At 39.8% G+C, this 22,135-nt stretch overlaps 1 protein-coding gene across 2 annotated transcripts in view; it reads right to left on the minus strand.

Moving 5' to 3' along the window:
- LOC138968652 (uncharacterized) overlaps positions 1–21,611 on the minus strand; it is a 47,029-nt gene extending 25,418 nt beyond the window's left edge. Inside the window, exons 1-3 of one of the 2 annotated variants that reach the window (XM_070341245.1) lie at positions 21,411–21,611; positions 10,990–11,035; positions 742–913 (exon numbers count right to left, since the gene is read on the minus strand). In XM_070341245.1, coding sequence (XP_070197346.1) covers positions 742–913; positions 10,990–11,035 — 218 coding nt within the window. In that variant the 5' untranslated portion in view covers positions 21,411–21,611. Of the gene's footprint in view, positions 1–741; positions 923–10,989; positions 11,036–21,410 lie in introns of both variants that reach the window. The other variant, XM_070341244.1, reaches the window with a different exon arrangement.
- Positions 21,612–22,135: the final 524 nt, after the last annotated feature.

The following is a 22,135-nucleotide window of genomic DNA, read 5'->3' on the forward strand; positions in this document are numbered from 1 at the left end:
TTTTTCGGATTGAGACCATCTCAATCGGACCCATCCTGAACTCAGGTCAAAAATGAGTTACTTCCCTTCAGCTGGCGATAGCCGTGGAGCGATGATTGTGCGTTTTGGCGCTAGACCTAACTTTTTAAAATCTAAATAATAAATTGACAGCTTGTTACACAAACATTCTTCAATCATAAAAGAATTATTTTTTCATCAAGACAAGATCAGTACAATTCGAAGTTTTGAAAGTTTGAAAAAAGAAAAGTCCGGAAGCAGGGGTCACGCAAGGTCGTGGTTTTCGTAACAGACGACGGTTTATAGGCAGTCAAAAGCCATCGCTCGAGTTCTTATGAACCACATTCGTTTGTTTCGTGAAAAGTCAGAGGTACATAATAATGTGCTATTGCAGATAAGCTCACAGCGAGCCGCATTCAAATTACAAACTGACGACTGCATTGTGAAAAAGGGAAACTGGATCACACGGGTTCACGATGGCTCAGGGGTAAGATAAACCAAGCAAAAGTAAATTCTTTGAAAATTGCTCGCTCTTTACGTAGGGCACCTAGGATGTTCCCGTTTGGTGAGCGTTCAAATGGAAGGGTGTGTGTACTGTGTGTAAAAGAATGACAGTATCTGTGATGGTTTACGGGAGGCTTACTGTGCCTTTAAAAGTGGCCTGTTTCCCGGGGGTTGGAGTAGAGAGGCATGGTTTTCACGAGGCGGAGTGGGCCGTTAAGGGTCACACCACTTTAGTCTCACCTGTAGTTTCCAAAGAGTATTTCCCAGTCGTTCAGTTCTGGTCTCCAGGCGAGGTGACCACCCCTTGCCTCGCACACCCCGCATGCCACGCTGCGATTAGTGTTGGGTTTCATGTCGTACATCTCGTACGTTATTTTGGTTACGGCACTGGCCCACAATGACGTCAGAGTACCTGTGACATCTGAAAATAGATTCAATGTAAGTTTTGTTTTTTATGTGCGACTTTTAATGTTCCACATATCTAAACTATTGTAGAAACCAGTCACACCACAATTTCACCAGACTGGTTTCTACAATAGTTTAGATATAGCAGAGACTTTCTTCCGAGATTTGTTAAAATCTCTTAGCAGAGAAAGAGAGAGAAAAAAGTATCCCTTCACAGACAGCCTATTGGGAGCATCATATATATATATAAAACATCAGAAGTTGTGAAAGAAACAATTACAAGTCAGCGGAGACTTTCTTCTGAGATTTGTTCAAATCTCTTAGCAGAGCGAAAGAGAGAGAAGAAAGTATTCCTTCACAGACAGCTTATTGGGAGCATCAGACCCTCCTCAGGGGGGACCGAGAGGGGGACGAGGGGGGGATGCTCTTTCGTTTGAGTCCTGGTACTCATTTCTGATTCTCACTCTATATAGCGGTCAGAATTATATATATAGTTATATATAAAAATTATATGAACACGTTAATTCATAAAATGAAAAATAAAAATATTAAAAAAATAAAAAGAGAAAAAGGTAGAAAAACAGGATTCATAGGACTATGTACACATTAAAAGCTTTACTCGAATTCTTCTGTCATGTAAAGAAGTGGGAATTTTTACTGAACATACATTTTCGAACACAATTTGAATGTGCTATCAAATCTGAGAGAGTTTATATGATGAAACACTGATGCTATGGACAAATATGAATCATAAACGAAGTATTCCATCACTGTGACTTTTCGTAATATGACATTAAATATAATGACAGTTGGTTTTTTTTAAGTATTGAGACTCGATGGGACTCTAACCGATTCCGGGAGAGAGAGAGAGAGAGAGAGAGAGAGAGAGAGAGAGAGAGAGAGAGAGAGAGAGAGAGAGAGAGAGAGAGAGAGAGAGAGAGAGAGAGATTATTCAGATTCATCCGAAACCAAATATTGACAAAAGCACCAACCACCACCAACCACCACCACCACCCCCTCCACCAACAATAACAACACCGCTGCCACTACCGCCATCTCAATAACAACAACAACAACAACAACAACAACAACAACAACAACTGCATTTATAGACATCCAGAGCTTCCAGCTGCTACGCTGAATGCTACCTTTTAAACACAAATTGCTACGCTGTTACGCCAAGCTTAAAATTACTACGCTCAAACATTTGAGTCCTGGTACTCATTTCTGATTCTCACTCTATATAGCGGTCAGAATTTGTGACATAAAACGTTGTCCACACTGATGGAAAAGTGGCACTGCAGACACTCTCCATTGGCCAATATGTTTCTTTTTTTTTCTAAATTAACTTGTTTTTAAATGTTTATATATTCTTGCGTGAAATAGCCTAAATGTCGATGTCCGAATAAACTCTAGACAATGCTGCACTATAACACCTTTTGCTACGCGGAAAATTCCCCCCAAAATGTAAATTTTAGAACCAGCAAGAGCATGGGCTTCTTCGTTCATGGGCTGAACCTCGCACGTTGTTGTTTTTACACCCCCGGTCTAGGGGTGTGTATAGGTTTCGGTCGATGTGTTTGTTTGTTTGTGTTCGCATATAGATCTCAAGAATGAACGGACCGATCGTCACCAAACTTGGTGAACAGGTTCTATACATTCCTGAGACGGTCCTTACAAAAATTGGGACCAGTCAAACACACGGTTAGGGACTTATTGGTGGATTAAGATTCTACAAGGACTTATAGAGGCACATATTAATGGTCAAAGGGAAATAACCTTCTCAGTTGGTGGCAGTGAGAATGGGTGCAGTGAGAATGGTTATTTCCCTTTGACCAACGGGGGTGTTTTTCCTACCTCGAAGGAATTTCTTGTTTGTTAACGTGTTTGACCGCCTTTACCCCTCCATACGCCGCTTTTGGGGGAAGCATGCTTGGTATTTCCCTGTTTTAGCAACCCATCGATCTCTCAGTGACATGGATTACATGATCTTTCCCGTCTAAACGTTCAGTTCTTCTTCTTCTTCTTCGTTCATGGGCTTACTCCCACGTTCACTCATGTTTTTAGCACAAGTGAATTTTTACGTGTATTACCGTTTTTACCCCGCCGTTCAGGTAGCATACGCAAATTTCGGGGGAGGCATGCTGGGTATTTTCGTGTTTCTATAACCCACCGGACTCTAACATGGACGACAGGATCTTTTCCGTGTGCACTTGGTCTTGTGCTTGCGTGTACACACGATCGAAGGGGGTTAAGTCACTAGCAGGTCTGCTAGTCTGCGTGCGCTAGATATAATACTTTTTTTTTATCATCGGAGCCACAAATCGCCAAAGATGGCTTGCTGATCACTAGAAGTGTTCCTAAACTCACGTGACCTTAAGCCAAACCCAATGACCTCGATCAAAACACGTTGTAATACGTGCCAGCGATCCTTGCCACAACAAATTCTGAACTCCGATGAACTCGTGAACGCTGATTTTCGAAAGAAGTGGGCATCATATCATTGTTCGCGCGCTGTATGGCATACACATCGGAGTTAGTTGTTCGTCCCGATCGCGGAATACAGCCAGTCGGAGGCGTGGAGCGTGCTCCGGATGTTGTGTAAAACCTCTCTGCGGTACAGGGGCTCCTACTCCTCCTGCAGAGTTTGTTTGTTTGTTTGTTTTAGTCCACCACGAAGGATGAAATCAGGGCGGTGCTGCTTTGACATTTAACGTGCGCCACACACAAGACAGAAGTCGCAGCACAGGCTTCATGTCTCACCCAGTCACATTATTCTGACACCGGATCAACTGACCGGTCCTAGCACTAACCCCATAATGCCAGACGCCAGGCGGAGCAGCCACTAGATTGCCAATTTTAAAGTCTTAGGTATGACCCGGCCGGGGTTCGAACCCACGACCTCCCGCTCACTGGGCGGACGCCTTACCACTAGGCCACCGTGTTGCGGTTTCCTGCAGAGTTATTTTCGAAAATAGTCTATTTGCTGTTTCCCTTTAGACCCAGCAAGAGTCATCAAATTTACTCCCTTTTTTTGCGGTTACCGGTGATGTCCATCGGTTACTTTTGTTGTTGCTGCTTTCAATGATTAGATACTGCTGCAATTGCAGGTACAAAGGCAGTCATCCATAAATCGCAGAAGAGACATTTTTTGTTCACCTCAGCAGAACTAAAACTTTGTGTAATTATTATCTTTTATAAGTCGTGTAATGTTTTGCTTTATAAAAATAAAAACTTTCATTCCTGCTTTATTTAGGTGGGACGATGAGGGTTTTTTTTAAACTGCATAATTATGCTTTTGCAGAAACAACCAACCAACAAACAACAAACAAACAAGAGACATTAAAGATCAAAAATTGTTAAAAAGCTTTTAAATCCTCGTTCAGTAAAGCTATTGTAAACTGTTCCTGTGCACAGTTTTCCACCCACTGTTTCGTTCCACAGTGACGCCCACTTATTACTGTACCGGAAACACTGGAATCGAATGTCAGACTTACTTCAACCAAGAAGAAAAGTCGGGAGTTCAGCTATTGTTTTAGCATATATATTCTCAAACGAACAAAGCGAATGTTTTGTGACGCCGTTCAAAGAAAAGGCAAGCGCTCGTGCCGTTTTCTGCATATTGCACCGTGACACATGGAAACGGTCGTGGTTGAAAAACAGTGTCGCTTTACCGCGGATCGTGACATTTTGAGTATAGAAAGGTCAAGGCCATCTCGCAGTAGTAATTTTGCTAAAACAATGTCAACCTGTCCTTTCGCCCTGCGCGTGATCTGTGACGCGTCTAGATCACGATCAGATCTTTTACTTAGCGTCGCTCTGTTTGAAGATAAATAAATAAGAATAAAATACAAATGGCGACATATTTTGTCTTTGAGGTAAAGACACACACGCGTACAAGCGAACGGAATAGTGTATTTTGGGTTATATACGTGCAGTATAAGGATCGAGTTCCAGTATCCCCGTCCCTCGAACACTCTCACTCTACCTTGTAAAGTACGATTTTTAAAGTGGTTTTTTTTTTAATGTTTTTTTTTTAGTAATTCTTTTTTCAAGAAGCACTTAAGAAAAGTTTGAGAGTCTGGCAGGGATAAAAGAGAAGTGGGACTGTAGTGTGGGTGTGTCAGCCAAGTGGGACTGTAGTGTGGGTGTGTCAGCCAAGTGGGTGAGAGTGCTAGCAGCAGAATAGACGAATTCCGAAAATAACTCTGTAGGGTTTGTATGGGTTGTGAAAGAGTGAATACCCTTGTGTTTACTCGGACAAACATTGGAGGGGCCAATCACTAGCGAGGGGTGTGTCCGAAACACGTGGACAGGAGCACGTGTGAATGTGTTTGTCCGAGAACATCGTGTGTTGATAGTGCTCTATAAGTCTAGCAATCAAAGTGTGGTCACTGCATGGATATCCAAAGCCTTTTTGAACGTGTAGAGGAAGTTTCCTAATTTATGATCTGGATTATTCAACATTGGTAAGGCCTTGCTTGTGAGAGTATCAGAGTTAAGATGATTTGAGTATAAAAGGTAACAGCAAAAGTACGAAGAAGATTAATCATATCATTTTAATCGCATAGATGTGCGTAAGCATTACAAAAAAACAAAACGATTCACGATTAACACTGGACATTATTTTTGGAAATTATGTTGTTTTGAGATTTTAACACTCTGAAGTTTTCTTGATCAGAAACAAATTATTGTTGATTGTCCTTGATTTAAGGTAAAGACAGGCAAATGTTATGATGCGAATATTGTTTTTAAATAGACCCAAATATGATGACATATGGAAACAGAGAAGAAAATAAAAAGATATGAAGATTACATTCCCAGATTAACTGAGCTCAGACTGACAGACAATGTGACCCCTCTATAAAAATGATCTTTTCAAGAAGTACTTGTACACCAATGACCCCTTCATAGAAATGCTCTTTTCAAGAAGTACTTATACACCAATGACCCCTTATAGAAATGCTCTTTTCAAGAAGTACTTGTACACCAATGACCCCTTCATAGAAATGCTCTTTTCAAGAAGTACTTGTACACCAATGACCCCTTCATAGAAATGCTCTTTTCAAGAAGTACTTATACACCAATGACCCCTTATAGAAATGCTCTTTTCAAAAAGTACTTGTACACCAATGACCCCTTCATAGAAATGCTATTTTCAAGAAGTACTTGTACACCAATGACCCCTTCGTAAAATGCTCTTTTCAAGAAGTACTTGTACACCAATGAACCCTTCATAGAAATGCATTTTTCAAAAAATCCTTGTACACCAAAGTAAAACGGCGAAACGACACTATTGGGACGTTCCTAATTCATAAAACGTAGCGTTCATTAATTAATTCATATTGTTTACATGTGCCAATAATGTTATAAAACTGTACCTAAGGGGATATAATAACGATTGGCTGTAGCTTTCGAACACAGAAAAAATTATTTCAGTATAAGTCAACGGTCTAAAAATACCCCAAGTCCTGGAGAACTGTTGCTAAACAATGCAATAAAGAATTAATTATTTCTTGTAATTGGTAAGGACTTCAAACCTAAAACTTTGCAGGAAGCTTAATTTATACTTCCCCGCAACGATGAGAAAAGCCCTGGAAGTAATTAAACTAATTAAATAGGACTATGTCAGCCTTTAAGCGGGAAGTCACCGGGGGCCCGGTAGCTCAGTTGGTAGAGCACAGGACTTGTGATCGGAAGGTCGCAGGTTCGAACTCGGATGTGCAGACCCAGAGACGGAAGCCATATCTCACCCCCGCGTCACCACAATGGCACGTAAAAGACCTCGGTCATTCTGCCATAATTGCGGATGGCTGATACCAACTAAACACGTATATACTTGTGTATATCATCAAAAGCCGTGAGGGCGTAAAAACTCGAATTATCATATAACCCATAACATGTCCCTAAGAGGCAAAATATTTAGCCTGTAGGACAGTAAGCATTCTCTCTTTCCTTTCGGGAAGTCACCGTCCGCCTCAGAGATAGGCAGTCTTACAGACATTACTCTCTGGAGAAAAAAGGACAGAAACATGGCTACCAGAGTAGGTTGGCTTGAAGAGCAGAGATGGCACGGAAATTATTTTTTGTTTTTTTGGTTTGCTTTTCAATTCTTATTTTAAGGTTCTTGATACAAATTCTCAGAAACAGTGTTGTAGTTGTTTTCTCTCTAAAAAGTGATACTTGAATGAATTAAGGGTCAAAATTGACATTTGTGTGGCTTTTATTTTTTAGATAAAACAAGTTGTTTTGAGGAAAAATTCATCTACCAGAAAAATAAAGATAGAACTTTGAAGTATGTTTTAATATATTTCAAACAGGTCCCGAGATGCAATGTAACACAGCAATGTCTATTTATGAACAGATTTTGTTTCCTGGGTAGATAGCATAGGCACAAAATAAATTTACGAAAAAAGCAAGGTTTTGCAGTTTGAAAGAATTTCTAAAATCATTAAACATATCTCTGTTATTGCACAAAGACATTATTTCTGGTGAAAATACGAAAAAGAGAGCTAGAAGATTGGACTGTTAGTCTAGAAGATGAGTATTTCCCAATGACGGCACTGATGCCATAAAAAAAAAACGATTCTAAAAAAAACCAGCGTCAACAGTTTTCAAATGGTGTCAAATGTTAATAAAAATACTTTGTAAATGATTATTTTATTGCAAAAAAAGGTTGACGATTACAAAATTACATCGCACTGATGCCCTGGAAACGATTCTACAAAACCAGCGTCACAATTTTTCAAATGGTGTCAAATGTCGATGAAATACTTTGTAAATGATTATTCTATTGCAAAAAGAGGTTGAAGATGACAAAATTACATCGCACGATGATTCTAAGATGTTTAGAGTAGCTAAAAATGCTGAGAACCCAACAAATGTTTTGACCAAAATGTTGTGCCACGCCCATCAAACAGTATGAATAATAATGATAATAATAATAATAATAATTGTCAGTAAGTACTGGTGTCACATGACTGATGTGAACCAGTTGATTGGCTAATGGCGATGCGCTAAAACTGTTAGCGCACTCTTAGAGTGCGCTAACTTTTCCACAGAGCGTATTCTTCCGCCCTTTGCCTAAGCGAGACTGTGCTCTCATCCTCAGAATTAATTAATGACATGTAGCTTATATTCTCCACAATACCAAATGACCATAAATTCCCTGCTTCTCAATTAAAGCAGAAGTGGGTTTTTTTCTGACAGATTGCATGTGCCTGTGCCAGTGCCAGTGATCTAAAAATAGAAGCCGCTGTGTTTCATCTAATTTTCGCCGACTTGCATAGATTCTTCTCATATGCCGTGTTAGTGGCATGTAGCTTATCCACATTACCAAATGATGAGTTAGTATACAATTCCCAGCGGCTAACAGAAAACACAAGTGTTATTCCGATAACGTACCAGCTAGACCAGTTTGGAAGACTGACTCGATCGACTCTGTAGCAGACTACACAGAAATACGACTACATCAGTTCAGTAAATGAATGGTTTCCGAATTATTATTTCAAGGCAAGAACAATCGTAATCGAAAACGTGTAAGGTTCAGAACGTTCTTACCATATATAAGACTTATTACCAGCCTGCGTCATGCGTGCAGACTCAGTGCAGACTGCAGTGGTTCGATTGCCCAGGTAGCCTAGCAGTAGCAGACGACATTAACCCCGCTCAGCAAATTAACTTGTTGGGCAAATGTCAACGAAAAAACGATGGGGATATAATACGTGTAGGGTTCAGAGCATTCTTACTGTTCATATTTAGTACCAGACTCCCCGATGAGTGAAGATACCACACGAGAAACATGCCACATTTATTTTGAAAATCAGTGTGCCGCTTTCCGTCGACCTTGGCAAGGGGCAAAACTCTGCACAGTCAATCTGTTGAAGCTCGATGAAGGTTTCGTAAGAGCACAGTCCTTTCTCCGAGTTTAAATGAGGTCTCTATGAAAGATCATCACTTTTTAGCTTAACGATACACTGGAATTTACCAACAGAAATTAAAACAAGAGTTTGCGTGTGACGAAAGCACGACACACTTGAGACAGCCCACACAAAAGTAGATCCAGTGACACAAACCTGACCACACAGTTACGCCTATCCAAATGCGCGTTGCAAAATGTGCGTTTTGAATCTTCTTTTTTTCTCTGGCGGTACTGACAATATCGTTATTGAAACAATCCCAGTGCACTAAGGGATTTATAGAGCAAATCTCGAAAATAATTATTGAACTCAGCGCTATGCGCTTCGTTCAATAATGAATTTTCTCGATTTGCTCTATAAATCCCTTAGTGCACTGGGATGTCTCAATAACTTAAATAATAATAATAATAAGGGTAGTTATAGGGCGCACATCCTAAAAATAGTTCTAAGCGCCTTACAATCTAAAATATAATCATCTTAATAACAGCAACAATACACAACGTAAGTGCCTTAAATCAATCTTAAATATAATATAATAATCTTAATAACAGCAACAATACACATTTAAAAACAAATAAACTTTAAATAAATGCAACACAATCACGTACACAATACACAATTCAAATGACTTCATTGAGTTGCAAGCCCAAGTGTAATACAAAGAACAAAGTTTAACTGCCTCCGGGCGTCTTACTACAGGATTCGTTGTTATTGTTGTAGTAAATAATGCTACGCCCATGAACAAATAGGGTTTTTTAATTTTCGTTCTTCTTTTTCTTTTCTTTTAACTTTCCTTTTTGCTTGTGTCATTCTTTCCATGTTTCAACATTCAGGTGTTTTTACATTTAGTCAAGTTTTGACTAAATGTTTTAACATCGAGGGGGAATCGAAACGAGGGTCGTGGTGTATGTGTGTGTGTGCGTGTGTGCGTGCGTGTAGAGCGATTCAGACCAAACTACTGGACCGATCTTTATGAAATTTGACATGAGAGTTCCTGGGTATGATATCCCCATACATTTTTTTCATTTTTTCTATAAATGTCTTTGATGACGTCATATCCGGCTTTTCGTGAAAGTTGAGGCGGCACTGTCACGCTCTCAGTTTTCAACCTAATTGGTTGAAATTTTGGTCAAGTAGTCTTCGACAAAGCCCGGACTTCGGTATTGCATTTCAGCTTGGTGGCTCAAAAATTAATTAATGACTTTGGTCATTAAAAATCTGAAAATTGTAAAAAAAAATATTTTTTTCTAAAACGATCCAAATTTACGTTCATCTTATTCTCCATCATTTGCTGATTCCAAAAACATATAAATATGTTATATTCGGATTAAAAACAAGCTCTGAAAATTAAATATATAAAAATTATTATCAAAATTAAATTTTTCAAATCAATTTAAAAACACTTTCATCTTATTCCTTGTCGGTTCCTGATTCCAAAAACATATAGATATGATATGTTTGGATTAAAAACACGCTCAGAAAGTTAAAACAAAGAGAGGTACAGAAAAGCGTGCTATCCTTCTCAGCGCAATTACTACCCCGCTCTTCCTGTCAATTTCACTGCCTTTGCCGTGCGCGGTGGACTGACGATGCTACGAGTATACAGTCTTGCTGCGTTGCATTGCGTTCAGTTTCATTCTGTGAGTTCGACAGCTACTTGACTAAATGTTGTATTTTCGCCTTACGCGACTTGTTTCTTTTTCTTTTCTTTCTTTTTAAATTGTGTACATCTCTGTTGCGTCTTCATGAGAAACGCCGACACCGACAAAACGCACCAAGACGTCGCTTTGTGACCCTCTCTTTCAAATTGAAATTGCTGACGTCATACGTGAGAGTAAAACGTTCTAGAAAACTTCAAAGCGCGAATAATGGCCTCAAGTAAACAGAATAAAATGCTGTCCCTTCTTCCGCAAGGCTCTCGATGAACTCAGAAAACCAAACTAATTCGAGAACGAACTTTGTTTTGTTGACTTCCTCATATCAGCAGTGTATTGTTAGCCTACTCGTAAGGTCACCGCCAGGCTGTGCATGTATCGGTATCGATTGTCATTAACTTGAGCCCTTATCCCATGTAAACGCCTGGACCAGATCTGTGGAGGTTTACATGACCATTTACATAGGGAGGTAAACATATCATTATGACGTATAATGACCATCTACTTACCGAGAAGCAGCACAACAGCTGAAATGTAGGTCAGATCTGGCATCATCTGCAATGAGAAAAATAAAATAAAATAAATAGATTTAAGTATTTCGGCTTGATCTTAATTTTAATTTCCCCCCTTATTTATGTTTAAATCTATTGTTACTAATTATGTACTAAGAAATTAATTATGTAATGTCTGTTTATGTCTCTGTGTTTGTCTCGTTGTGTATTGTGTATTACACACACACACACACACACACACACACACACACACACACACACACACACACACACACACCTGTCTCTGTATTACACACACACACACACACACACACACACACGCACACACACACACACACGCGCGCGTTCACACACACACACACACACACACACACACGCACAAACACACACACACACACGCACTCACACACACACACACACAAACACACACACACTCACACACACACACTGACAAACACTCATACACACACACACACACACACACACACACACACACACACACACACACACACACACACACAGTGAACACACTTATTGTTCTTGTTCTTTGCTCGGCTAGCACTGATCAAATATAGAAGGTTTACACAAGGGTACACGCAGTAAATCAATGAGTCGTAAACACCCCGACACAATGACACCATAGCGTGCAGGTACAGGGAGGAGAAAGAGAGAAATTGATTGATGATTTATTTCCTTATAGGCCATAGGCCCCTGGAAAGACGGTACTATATATATACAGTGACAACTTTCCGTTTGCTTTGTCTACGTGCGTTCTCATTGTGTATGTGTGCGTGAGCTAGCTATTTGTTGTATTCGCTTAAAAGCCCTTTGCGTCAAAAGACGAAATAAAACCTCGAACCCGTCATCTTTAAAAAAAAGCAATGCTTTGTTGTATTTCTCTCTGTCATATTTTAGCACTATCCAGTTTGTCCTAGATTAGAAACTCAAGCCTGGAAATAAACTTGTGCTTGAAAAGTCCGGAAGCAGCTCAGTCATAACGTTGCTATTGTCACTGTAATTTGATAAGTTTGCATGAAAACTGAAACAGGATGGGAGTTGTTTGTGGCCAGTATCACCAACAAAAGCGTTTAGTATCGATTTCACAGGCAAGGTTCCGAGGTTGTGAGAGCCAGAAACTGTGACGTCAGCTAGTTTACCTGTACAAATCTTGGAAAGATAACTTACAGCGCTTTCCATGCAATGACGTCCGACGAGCAATCTGGGAAAGATAACTTGCAGCGTGTTTCATGCCATGACGTCAGAAGGGGAACGAACGAGCGCAGGGAAACAGAGTCTGGCATTGTCACTCCTTTTGGTGTGATTTGCATAAACCGTTAAAGTTCACCTAAGGCGCCATTTTGGAAAATTTTCTGACGATTTGGATCTTAAAAAGTTAAAGGGAAATTCGCTGTACCGTATCTCTAGGAATAGCGCATAAAATACTCAGGGTCGAAAGGTAGGACTAAAATTATGACTGGCGCAAACAGGCGTCACAATGAGAATTACAGTCTGGAATTCCCACTCAAAACACAGCCGTTTTTAATTTGAGTGACTTGCGTCCAAACGTTTATTTTAAAGGTATTCCTGGTGTGTGCACGTGGTCACATAATTACAAACCCCAACTTGAACTGTATAGCTCTGGGCGACGAGACACTGTTTTTACATTTAGTCAAGTTTTGACTAAATATTTTAACATCGAGGGGGAATCGAAACGAGGGTCGTGGTGTATGTGCGTGCGTGTGTGTGTGTGTGTGTGTGTGTGTGTGTGTCTGTGTGTGTGTGCGTAGAGCGATTCAGACTAAACTACTGGACCGATCTTTATGAAATTTGACATGAGAGTTCCTGGGTATGAAATCCCCGAACGTTTTTTTGATTGTTTTGATAAATGTCTTTGATGACGTCATATCCGGCTTTTCGTGAAAGTTGAGGCGGCACTGTCACGCCCTCATTTTTCAACCAAATTGGTTGAAATTTTGGTCAAGTAATCTTCGACGAAGCCCGGACTTCGGTATTGCATTTCAGCTTGGTGGCTTAAAAATTAATTAATGACTTTGGTCATTAAAAATCTGAAAATTGTAAAAAAAAATAAAAATTTATAAAACGATCCAAATTTACGTTTATCTTATTCTCCATCATTTGCTGATTCCAAAAACATATCAATATGTTATATTCGGATTAAAAACAAGCTCTGAAAATTAAATATATAAAAATTATTATCAAAATTAAATTGTCCAAATCAATTTAAAAACACTTTCATCTTATTCCTTGTCGGTTCCTGATTCCAAAAACATATAGATATGATATGTTTGGATTAAAAACACGCTCAGAAAGTTAAAACAAAGAGAGGTACAGAAAAGCGTGCTATCCTTCTTAGCGCAACTACTACCCCGCTCTTCTTGTCAATTTCACTGCCTTTGCCATGAGCGGTGGACTGACGATGCTACGAGTATACGGTCTTGCTGAAAAATGGCATTGCGTTCAGTTTCATTCTGTGAGTTCGACAGCTACTTGACTAAATATTGTATTTTCGCCTTACGCGACTTGTTTTTTGTTGCTAGGTTATATCACTTTAAACTTTAAGCTACTGGCGTGGGTTTTTTTCGTTTTTTTGTTTTTTTAGCATATCATCACATGCATGTCCCAAGTTGGTTAGCTACCTGCGAGGACGTTAAGCCCCCTTCTAGTATCGAGTTTGTTTGAAAGAAATGTCTATGCCAGGATCTATTTCCCTGCGCGCGCGTTCGTTGCTTGTCGTACGTCATGACGTGAAAACTAAGCGCTGTGAATCAAAAAACAAGAAAGGTAGGTTGTTGGAACGTTTGTTATTGAAAAAACAATACATTCACAGATAGTTCGACCCAACGTTCTTTTAAGTTAACAGACAAACAAATATTCACACAAAACTTATCTTGATAGAATCAGTTTTCTAAAATTAGAAAGGACAGCGAACCCGACTGTTTTGTTTTGAATCATTCATTCGCTCGGCTTCCTGACGAGTGGGCGAACACTGATTCTATCAAGATAAGTTTAGTGTGAATATTTGTTTGTCTGTTCACTTAAAAGACCGTTGGGTCGAAATATCTGTGAATGTATTGTTTTGTCAATAACAAACGTTCCAACAACCAACCTTTCTAGTTGTTTTATTCTGATTTTTGGAACGTTGGCAGTCTCTTTGTTAATGGATTTAAGCGCTGTGAGTTATATTTCCCGTACACATATCACACTGGCTGGGATGTAGCTCAGTCGGTAGCGCGCTGGATTTGTATGCAGTTGGCCGCTGTCAGCGTGAGTTCGTCCCCACGTTCGGCGAGAGATTTATTTCTCAGAGTCAACTTTGTGTGCAGACTCTCCTCGGTGTCCGAACACCCCCCGTGTGTACACGCAAGCACAAGACCAAGTGCGCAACGAAAAAGATCCTGTAATCCATGTCAGAGTTCGATGGGTTATAGAAACACGAAAATACCCAGCATGCTTCCTCCGAAAACGGCGTATGGCTGCCTAATTGGCGGGGTAAAAAACGGTCATACACGTAAAATTCCACTCGTGCAAAAAACACGAGTGTTCGTGGGAGTTTCAGCCCACGAACGCAGAAGAAGAAGAAGAAGAAGATCACACTGACGTAAATGAGATACGCAACTTGTCGATGGGCGCAGTGGCCAAGTGGATAAGACACCGGCCTCCTTTGCAGAAGGACGCGGGTTTAAATCCCAGCTGCGCCTGGTGGGTTAAGGGTGGAGATTTTTCCGATCTCCCAGGTCAACTTATGTGCAGACCTGCTTGTACCTTATTCCCCCTTCGTGTGAACACGCAAGCACAAGACCAAGTGCGCACGGAAAAGATCATGTAATCCATGTCAGAGTTCGGTGGGTTGTGGAAACACGATAATACCCAGTATGCTTCCCCCGGAATCGGCGTATGGCTGCCTGAATGGCGAGGTAAAAACGGTCGTACACGTACAAATCCACTCGTGCAAAAACATGAGTGAACGTGGGAGTTTTAGCCCATGAACGCAGAAGAAGAAGAAGAATATTTCCTGTGCAAAACAGAAACTGGTCATGCACACACGACAGGCAGGTTTCTGTGACAGCCATACGGATTCCGACTTGTAAAGAAACAAACACACACATGCACGCACACACGCACGCACGCACACACACACACGCACACGCGCTCACCTTTTCAAAACTGATCAGGATTTTTCATGACCATTCCTCCTCCTGGACACATACCGAAGATCAACATCCCAAAAGCTTGCCGGGCAGAGTAGCAATTTGTTTATGAATTAATTAAGGCCGCTTGACACTAGTGGCTTTCAACAAATCAATTTCTCCACGACACAAAAGTTTCACTCCGCACAGAATTCACCCACCAGGCTGTTGAATTTTGGTATGCGTCCAAGGGGAGGGTTGATCTTATCCCATGTAAAAACCGGGGCAGATCTGATCTAAAGAGTACAACTGATTTCACGGGGAAGGACTGTGTCTTGAACAGTTGCTGTTCGATACCAGGATGCTTACGACCCGCCTGTTCTTAGATGGATGATTCTCCAGAGCTGGGTACCAGTGTGTGACGTTGTCAGTCATTTTAGATGGTTATAACTTATATTAAAATGGCTAATAGAATGTATTATCTATACTTGTTTTGATAGTACTCTAATTGGATGATAATACCGACATTCAACTTAAAACATAGCCACATTTTTTGTCTTTTTTAAACAGATGTTAGTCTTAAAATCCATGTCACATCCTCTGGTGTCCATGTTACGCGAGTGATGTTCTTTGAAATGCTTGTATTCTACTGAACGTAGACAACCACAATGTTCAAGTATTTTTAATTCTGTCTCTGCAGGGCAAGGGTATATATGGAACCAGTATCTATCAATGAAATCAATTTGTAAGTTTAAAATGTCTCAGTTAAATAAAGAAATATGACCTTCGTGACATGGTTTCCCCTGGTACACGGCTCTGGAGAATAACCCGTATCTAGGATGTGACCGTAACGTTTTGTTTTGTCACAATAAAACGATCCTATAACAAACTATTGCATCTTTTTTGATTTCGTATCAGGATGTTTACGATCTTCGCGCCTGTTCTTATGTATACTCTGCCGTAAAAAGCTTCTTTCTTATATCAGGATGTTTACGGAGACATCCCCCCCCCCCTTTTTTTTTTTCCTTCTAAGGAAACAATGAGATGTACGAACAGGCTGACGTCAGAAACCCATTACCCTGTTTACCCTGTTTGAAAACGTGACAGCGTTTAGCTTACGTCGTCCACGTGATCGATACGGTTTTTGTTATGCTTTTTTTTTGCCTCAATAGCGTTGTAGCGGCTTTGCTTTCATCTTCTCAAGGTGTATAGAAAAAAGTCCGTTTTCATCAACTCGTAGAATAAAAAAAAGACACACAGACACACGCACATACACCACGACCCTCGTTTCGATTCCCCCTCGATGTTAAAATATTTAGTCAAAACTTGACTAAATATAAAAAAGGATGGTTAGATTATACAATGTTCAATTATTGAGAGAGAGAAAACCCATCCAGAACCCCATTTGCTAGAACCGTCCTGTAAAAACTTTGTGAAAACCGTGAATTTTCCATCAGCTTAATTTGAGTTATTTATGTTTAATAACTGTGAAGAGCTGTGTGTGTTGTTGTTGGTTTTTTTTTGTTTTTTTTGAAGAGCTGTGTTGTTATTATTTTTGGGTTTTGTTTTGTTTGTTAGCAAAACTGTTTTGTTCGTCCACTTCAAAGATGGAGGTTGTAGTAATTGTTTCGTTTCGTCAGTATAGGAACAAGAGACGAGCTGCAGGTGAGAGGAACACGAACAAGATAACAATAAAAATGCACTCACCAGAAACATGGACAATAAAACACGAACAAGAACCGGTTTTGAGCGTAGGCTTTCATCAGCAAAAAAGTAATTATAAAATTATAAAAGGAGAGATGGCAGAAAGAGAAAGAAGACAGACAGCTCCTAACGTTCAATCAACAACAACAAAAGTCTTTGGGTCGAAACCGGTTCTTATTCGTGTTTTATTGTTCGTGTTTCGGGTGAGTTCATTTTCGTTATCTTGTTTTTGTTTTCGTTTTGTCCCATAACCTAACATTTTTTGTTTTTACATTTAGTCAAGTTTTGACTAAATGTTTTAACATAGACGGGGAATCGAGACGAGGGTCGTGGTGTATGTATGTGTGTATGTATGTATGTATGTATGTATGTATGTATGTATGTATGTATGTATGTATGTATGTATGTATGTATGTATGTATGTTGGTATGTATGTATGTATGTATGTATGTATGTATGTATGTATGTATGTATGTATGTATGTATGTATGTATGTATGTATGTATGTATGTATGTATGTATATGTATGTATGTGCGTGTGTGTGTGTGTGTGTGTGTGTAGAGCGATTCAGAGAAAACTACTTGACCGATTTTCATGAAATTTCACATGAGAGTTCCTGGGTATGATACCCCCGGACATTTGTTTTCATTTTTACGATAAATGTATTTTATGACGTCATACTCAGTGTCACCCACAGACAGACTGGTTGAATAAAAGCTCGTTGCATTGCTTATGCCACAACCATCGAAAAATAAACAAATAAAATTTGATATATTTCTCTCTCTCTCTCTCTCTCTCTCTCTCTCTCTCTCTCTCTCTCTCTCTCTCTCTCTCTCTCTCTCTCTCTCTCTCTCTCTCTCTCTCTCTCTGTCTTTGTCTCTTTCTCTCTGTCTTTGTCTCTCTCTCTCTCTCTCTTTCTTTCTTTCTCTCTCAGTCTCTCTCAATCTCTCTCACTCTCTCTCTGTCAAATTACGAAAAGTCACAGTGATGGAAGACTTCGTTCTGATTATTTTCATATTGATCATATCTGTCCATAAAGCATCGGTGTTTCATAATGCAAGAATGTATGTATAGCCTACAACGTGTATATAGTCATGTGAATAGTTTTTCTGCCTTTTTTTTTAATTTTTTACTTTTTTACTTTTTTATTTATTTTGTTTTTTACTGTCATGCTTATCTTTTGTAATTGTTTTACGTTTGTATATATAAATATATATGTATTCAAGATTAGAATAGTCCCTCTCTGGGCGAGGGCTGGTTGAAAAGAAGCTCGTTTATATTGCTTATGCCACAACCCTCGTAAAATAAAATTTGATTTGATTTGATTTGATTTGATCTGTGTCTCAGTCTCTCTCTCTCTCTTTCTCTCTCTCTCTCTCTCTCTCTCTCTCTCTCTCTCTCTCTCTCTCTCTCTTTCTTTCTGTCACTCTGTCACCCACTCTCTGTCCGCTTGTCTGTCTGTTTGACTGTTTGTCTGTCTGGCTGGCTGGCTGGCTGTCTGTCCGTCTGTCTGTCTGTCTGTCTGTCTGTCTGTATCTCTCTGTCTCTCTCTCTGTCTCTCTCTCTGTATTTCTGTCTCTCTCTGTCTGTCTCACTCTCTCTCTCTGTCTTTCTGTTTCTCTCTCTCTCTCTCTCTCTCTCTCTCTCTCTCTCTCTCTCTCTCTCTCTCTCTCTCTCTCAAAATATTCATTTTAACACGGTATCCAACACTGACACCAAAACACAATTCTTACACACAAGTCTTGAATTATTTAAGCAAACCAAACACAATCATATCATGTAGATCATATCTAAACCACAAGCAACTGTCTTCGTGTTGGTGCACCAATAAAATAAGAACCTGTATGTTATGTTAACATTACAACCAAAGCACTATTCTTACCGCAATTTAAAAGCAGTTTGAAGTACAGCGTTGAAATCTCCCACACGAAACACATCAAAACCAGAGACCGCTGTAGCTCAGATCAAACAACATACATCTGTCTTTGGATTTGTTTGTTTTTCAACAACAACAACAACAACAACAACAACAACAACAACAACAACAACAAGACAGGAACAAACAGCCTTGAATTGTCCAAGCAAAGAAGAAACAATAAGGCAAGATACTGTTGTTCGGATCCAATCACAACCAACTCTCTTTAAAATTTAAAAAAAAAGATTTAAAAAAACCAGTTTATTTTCCCATATCGACCAAAGATGATTCTTACTACAATTTCACAGCAAGTTAGAATAGTACAGTCTTAAATTCTCCCGACAAACACAACACAGTCAAACTGTTAACCGTAGCTCAGATCAAATCACAAACAAGCGTCTCTGTTTGGGTTTATCAACAACAACCACAAAAAACACCACACACAAACACTATTTATTTCAACACCACAACCAACTAAAACCCGACAAACTTCTTACCTTGATTTAACAGCAAATTCAAGACAACCCTCACATTCTCCCGACATACGAAACAAAACAAATCCACACCACAAATTGTTGTACAGTGGAACCTGCCATCGAGACCACCTGTCCATAAAGACCACCTGCCCATTAAGACCACCCATAAGGATCCCTGACGGTTTTTACGACTATAGAAATCACCTGTCTAAAGAGACCACTTATCTGAAGAGACCACTTTTGCTCAGTCCCTGGGTCCTCTTTAGACAGGTTCGACTGTATTATATCAAACCATAAGTAACTGACTTGGACAGGGGCAGCCAGACAGCTATACGTTTTAAGTCTTTTCCGTTATGTACAAAAACAAAATATTATAAACAAAACTGTTTAATTTTACATCACAAACCAAACACAATTCTAATCCCCTATTTGAAAACACAGCCTTGAATTCCGCTAACGAACAAAACATAAACCACACCAAAACCAGTTCTTGGATTCCTGCCACTGTCAACTCTACACAGAGACAGACAAGACAACTAACTGTTACGTACGTTTAACGTCGTTTTTGTTCTAAAAAAAAAATGTTTTATTAAAAAATTATACATCACTACCGAACAAAGTTCTTACCACGATTTGGAAAACACAGCCTTGAATTCTCCTAGCGAACAAAACACAAACCACACCAAAACCCGTGTCGGGGACCCTGCCACAGTCCACTGTATGTCCCAGAGACAGCCAGACAACTGTATGTCCCAGAGACAGCCAGACAACTGTATGTCCCAGAGACAGCCAGACAACTGTATGTCCCAGAGACAGCCAGACAACTGCACATTTTACGTCGTTTTCGTTATTAAAAAAACAACAACAACAAAACAAGTAACAAACAAGTCGCGTAAGGCGAAAATACAATATTTAGTCAAGTAGCTGTCGAACTCACAGAATGAAACTGAACGCAATGCCATTTTTCAGCAAGACCGTCCACCGCTCATGGCAAAGGCAGTGAAATTGACAAGAAGAGCGGGGTAGTAGTTGCGCTAAGAAGGATAGCACGCTTTTCTGTACCTCTCTTTGTTTTAACTTTCTGAGCGTGTTTTTAATCCAAACAATATCTATATGTTTTTGGAATCAGGAACCGACAAGGAATAAGATGAAAGTGTTTTTAAATTGATTTCGACAATTTAATTTTGATAATAATTTTTATATATTTAATTTTCAGAGCTTGTTTTTAATCCAAATATAACATATTTATATGTTTTTGGAATCAGCAAATGATGGAGAATAAGATAAACGTAAATTTGGATCGTTTTATAAATTTTTATTTTTTTTTACAATTTTCAGATTTTTAAGGACCAAAGTCATTAATTAATTTTTAAGCCACCAAGCTGAAATGCAATACCGAAGTCCGGGCTTCGTCGAAGATTACTTGACCAAAATTTCAACCAATTTGGTTGAAAAATGAGGGCGTGACAGTGCCGCCTCAACTTTCACGAAAAGCCGGATATGACGTCATCAAAGACATTTATCCAAAAAATGAAAAAAACGTTCGGGGATTTCATACCCAGGAACTCTCATGTCAAATGTCATAAAGATCGGTCCAGTAGTTTAGTCTGAATCGCTCTACACACACACACAGACAGACAGACAGACACACACACACACACACACACACGCACATACACCACGACCCTCGTTTCGATTCCCCCTCGATGTTAAAATATTTAGTCAAAACTTGACTAAATGTAAAAACACACAACACATTTACATCACAACCAAACAAAATTCGTACCACGATTTGGAAACACAGCTTCAAATTCTCCTAGCGACCAAAACAAAACCACACCATTAAAATCAGTTCTTGGGATCCTACCGCAGTAAACTGTCTTCCACACAGACAGCTCTACGTTTTAAGACGTTTTTGTTATAAAAAAACAAAACACTTTAAAATAACAAAAACTATTCATCACAATCGAACAAAACTCTTTCCACGATTTGGAAAACACGCAGCCTTTAATTTTCCCAGCAAACAGTAGACAACCACACCAAAACCAGTCGTTGAGAGCCAACCAGAGTCAACTGTCTTTCGTCAGGACGAACAGCCATACAACTATACGTTTTACGTCGTTTTCGTTATTAAAAAATAAATAAAATACACCAAATCCAAACAAAACTCTTACCACGATTTTGGAAAACAGAGCCTTGAATTCTCCTAGCGAACAAAACACAACCACACCAAAACCAGTTTGTTGAGATCCAGCCGCAGTGAACTGTCTTTCGACAGGAACACAGCCAGAGAGGTACGTTTTCCGTCCGGGCTTTTACCGATGACTGCGCAAGGCGACACCTACATTATTGACAGCAACGACAGCCTCGGTTGTCGTTGAAGCCGTCCGCGGTGGCGGTGCCAGCGGCGCTTAGCGATGTTGCTCCGTTTCCTGGCACCGTCGCAGACCCGCCCGCAGCCCGAGATCGCCGGGTTTGGCGACTATAGCTACATAGAGCTACAGCGTACGTGGTAAAACGGGTAGCTAGCGGAACGGGTAGATCATTCTATGAGAATCGGACTGGAGGGGATGGGTGTGAGAGAGGAGGGTGGCGTGGAGTGGTGATGGGGGTGAGGTTGTTAAGGGTAGGGAAATAATGTGTGTACCTAGCTTTCCTGCTATAGTTTTGTTGTTTTTGTCGTTTTGTGTGTGTGTGTGTGTGTGTGTGTTTTTTTTTATATTTAGTCAAGTTTTGACTAAATATTTTAACATCGAGGGGGAATCGAAACGAGGGTCGTGGTGTATGTGCGTGTGTGTGTGTGTGTGTGTGTCTGTCTGTGTGTGTGTGTGTGTGTGTGTGTGTAGAGCGATTCAGACTAAACTACTGGACCGATCTTTATGAAATTTGACATGAGAGT

This window comes from Littorina saxatilis, linkage group LG6 (genome assembly GCF_037325665.1).
Source record: "Littorina saxatilis isolate snail1 linkage group LG6, US_GU_Lsax_2.0, whole genome shotgun sequence".
In the NCBI taxonomy this organism is placed as follows: domain Eukaryota; kingdom Metazoa; phylum Mollusca; class Gastropoda; order Littorinimorpha; family Littorinidae; genus Littorina; species Littorina saxatilis.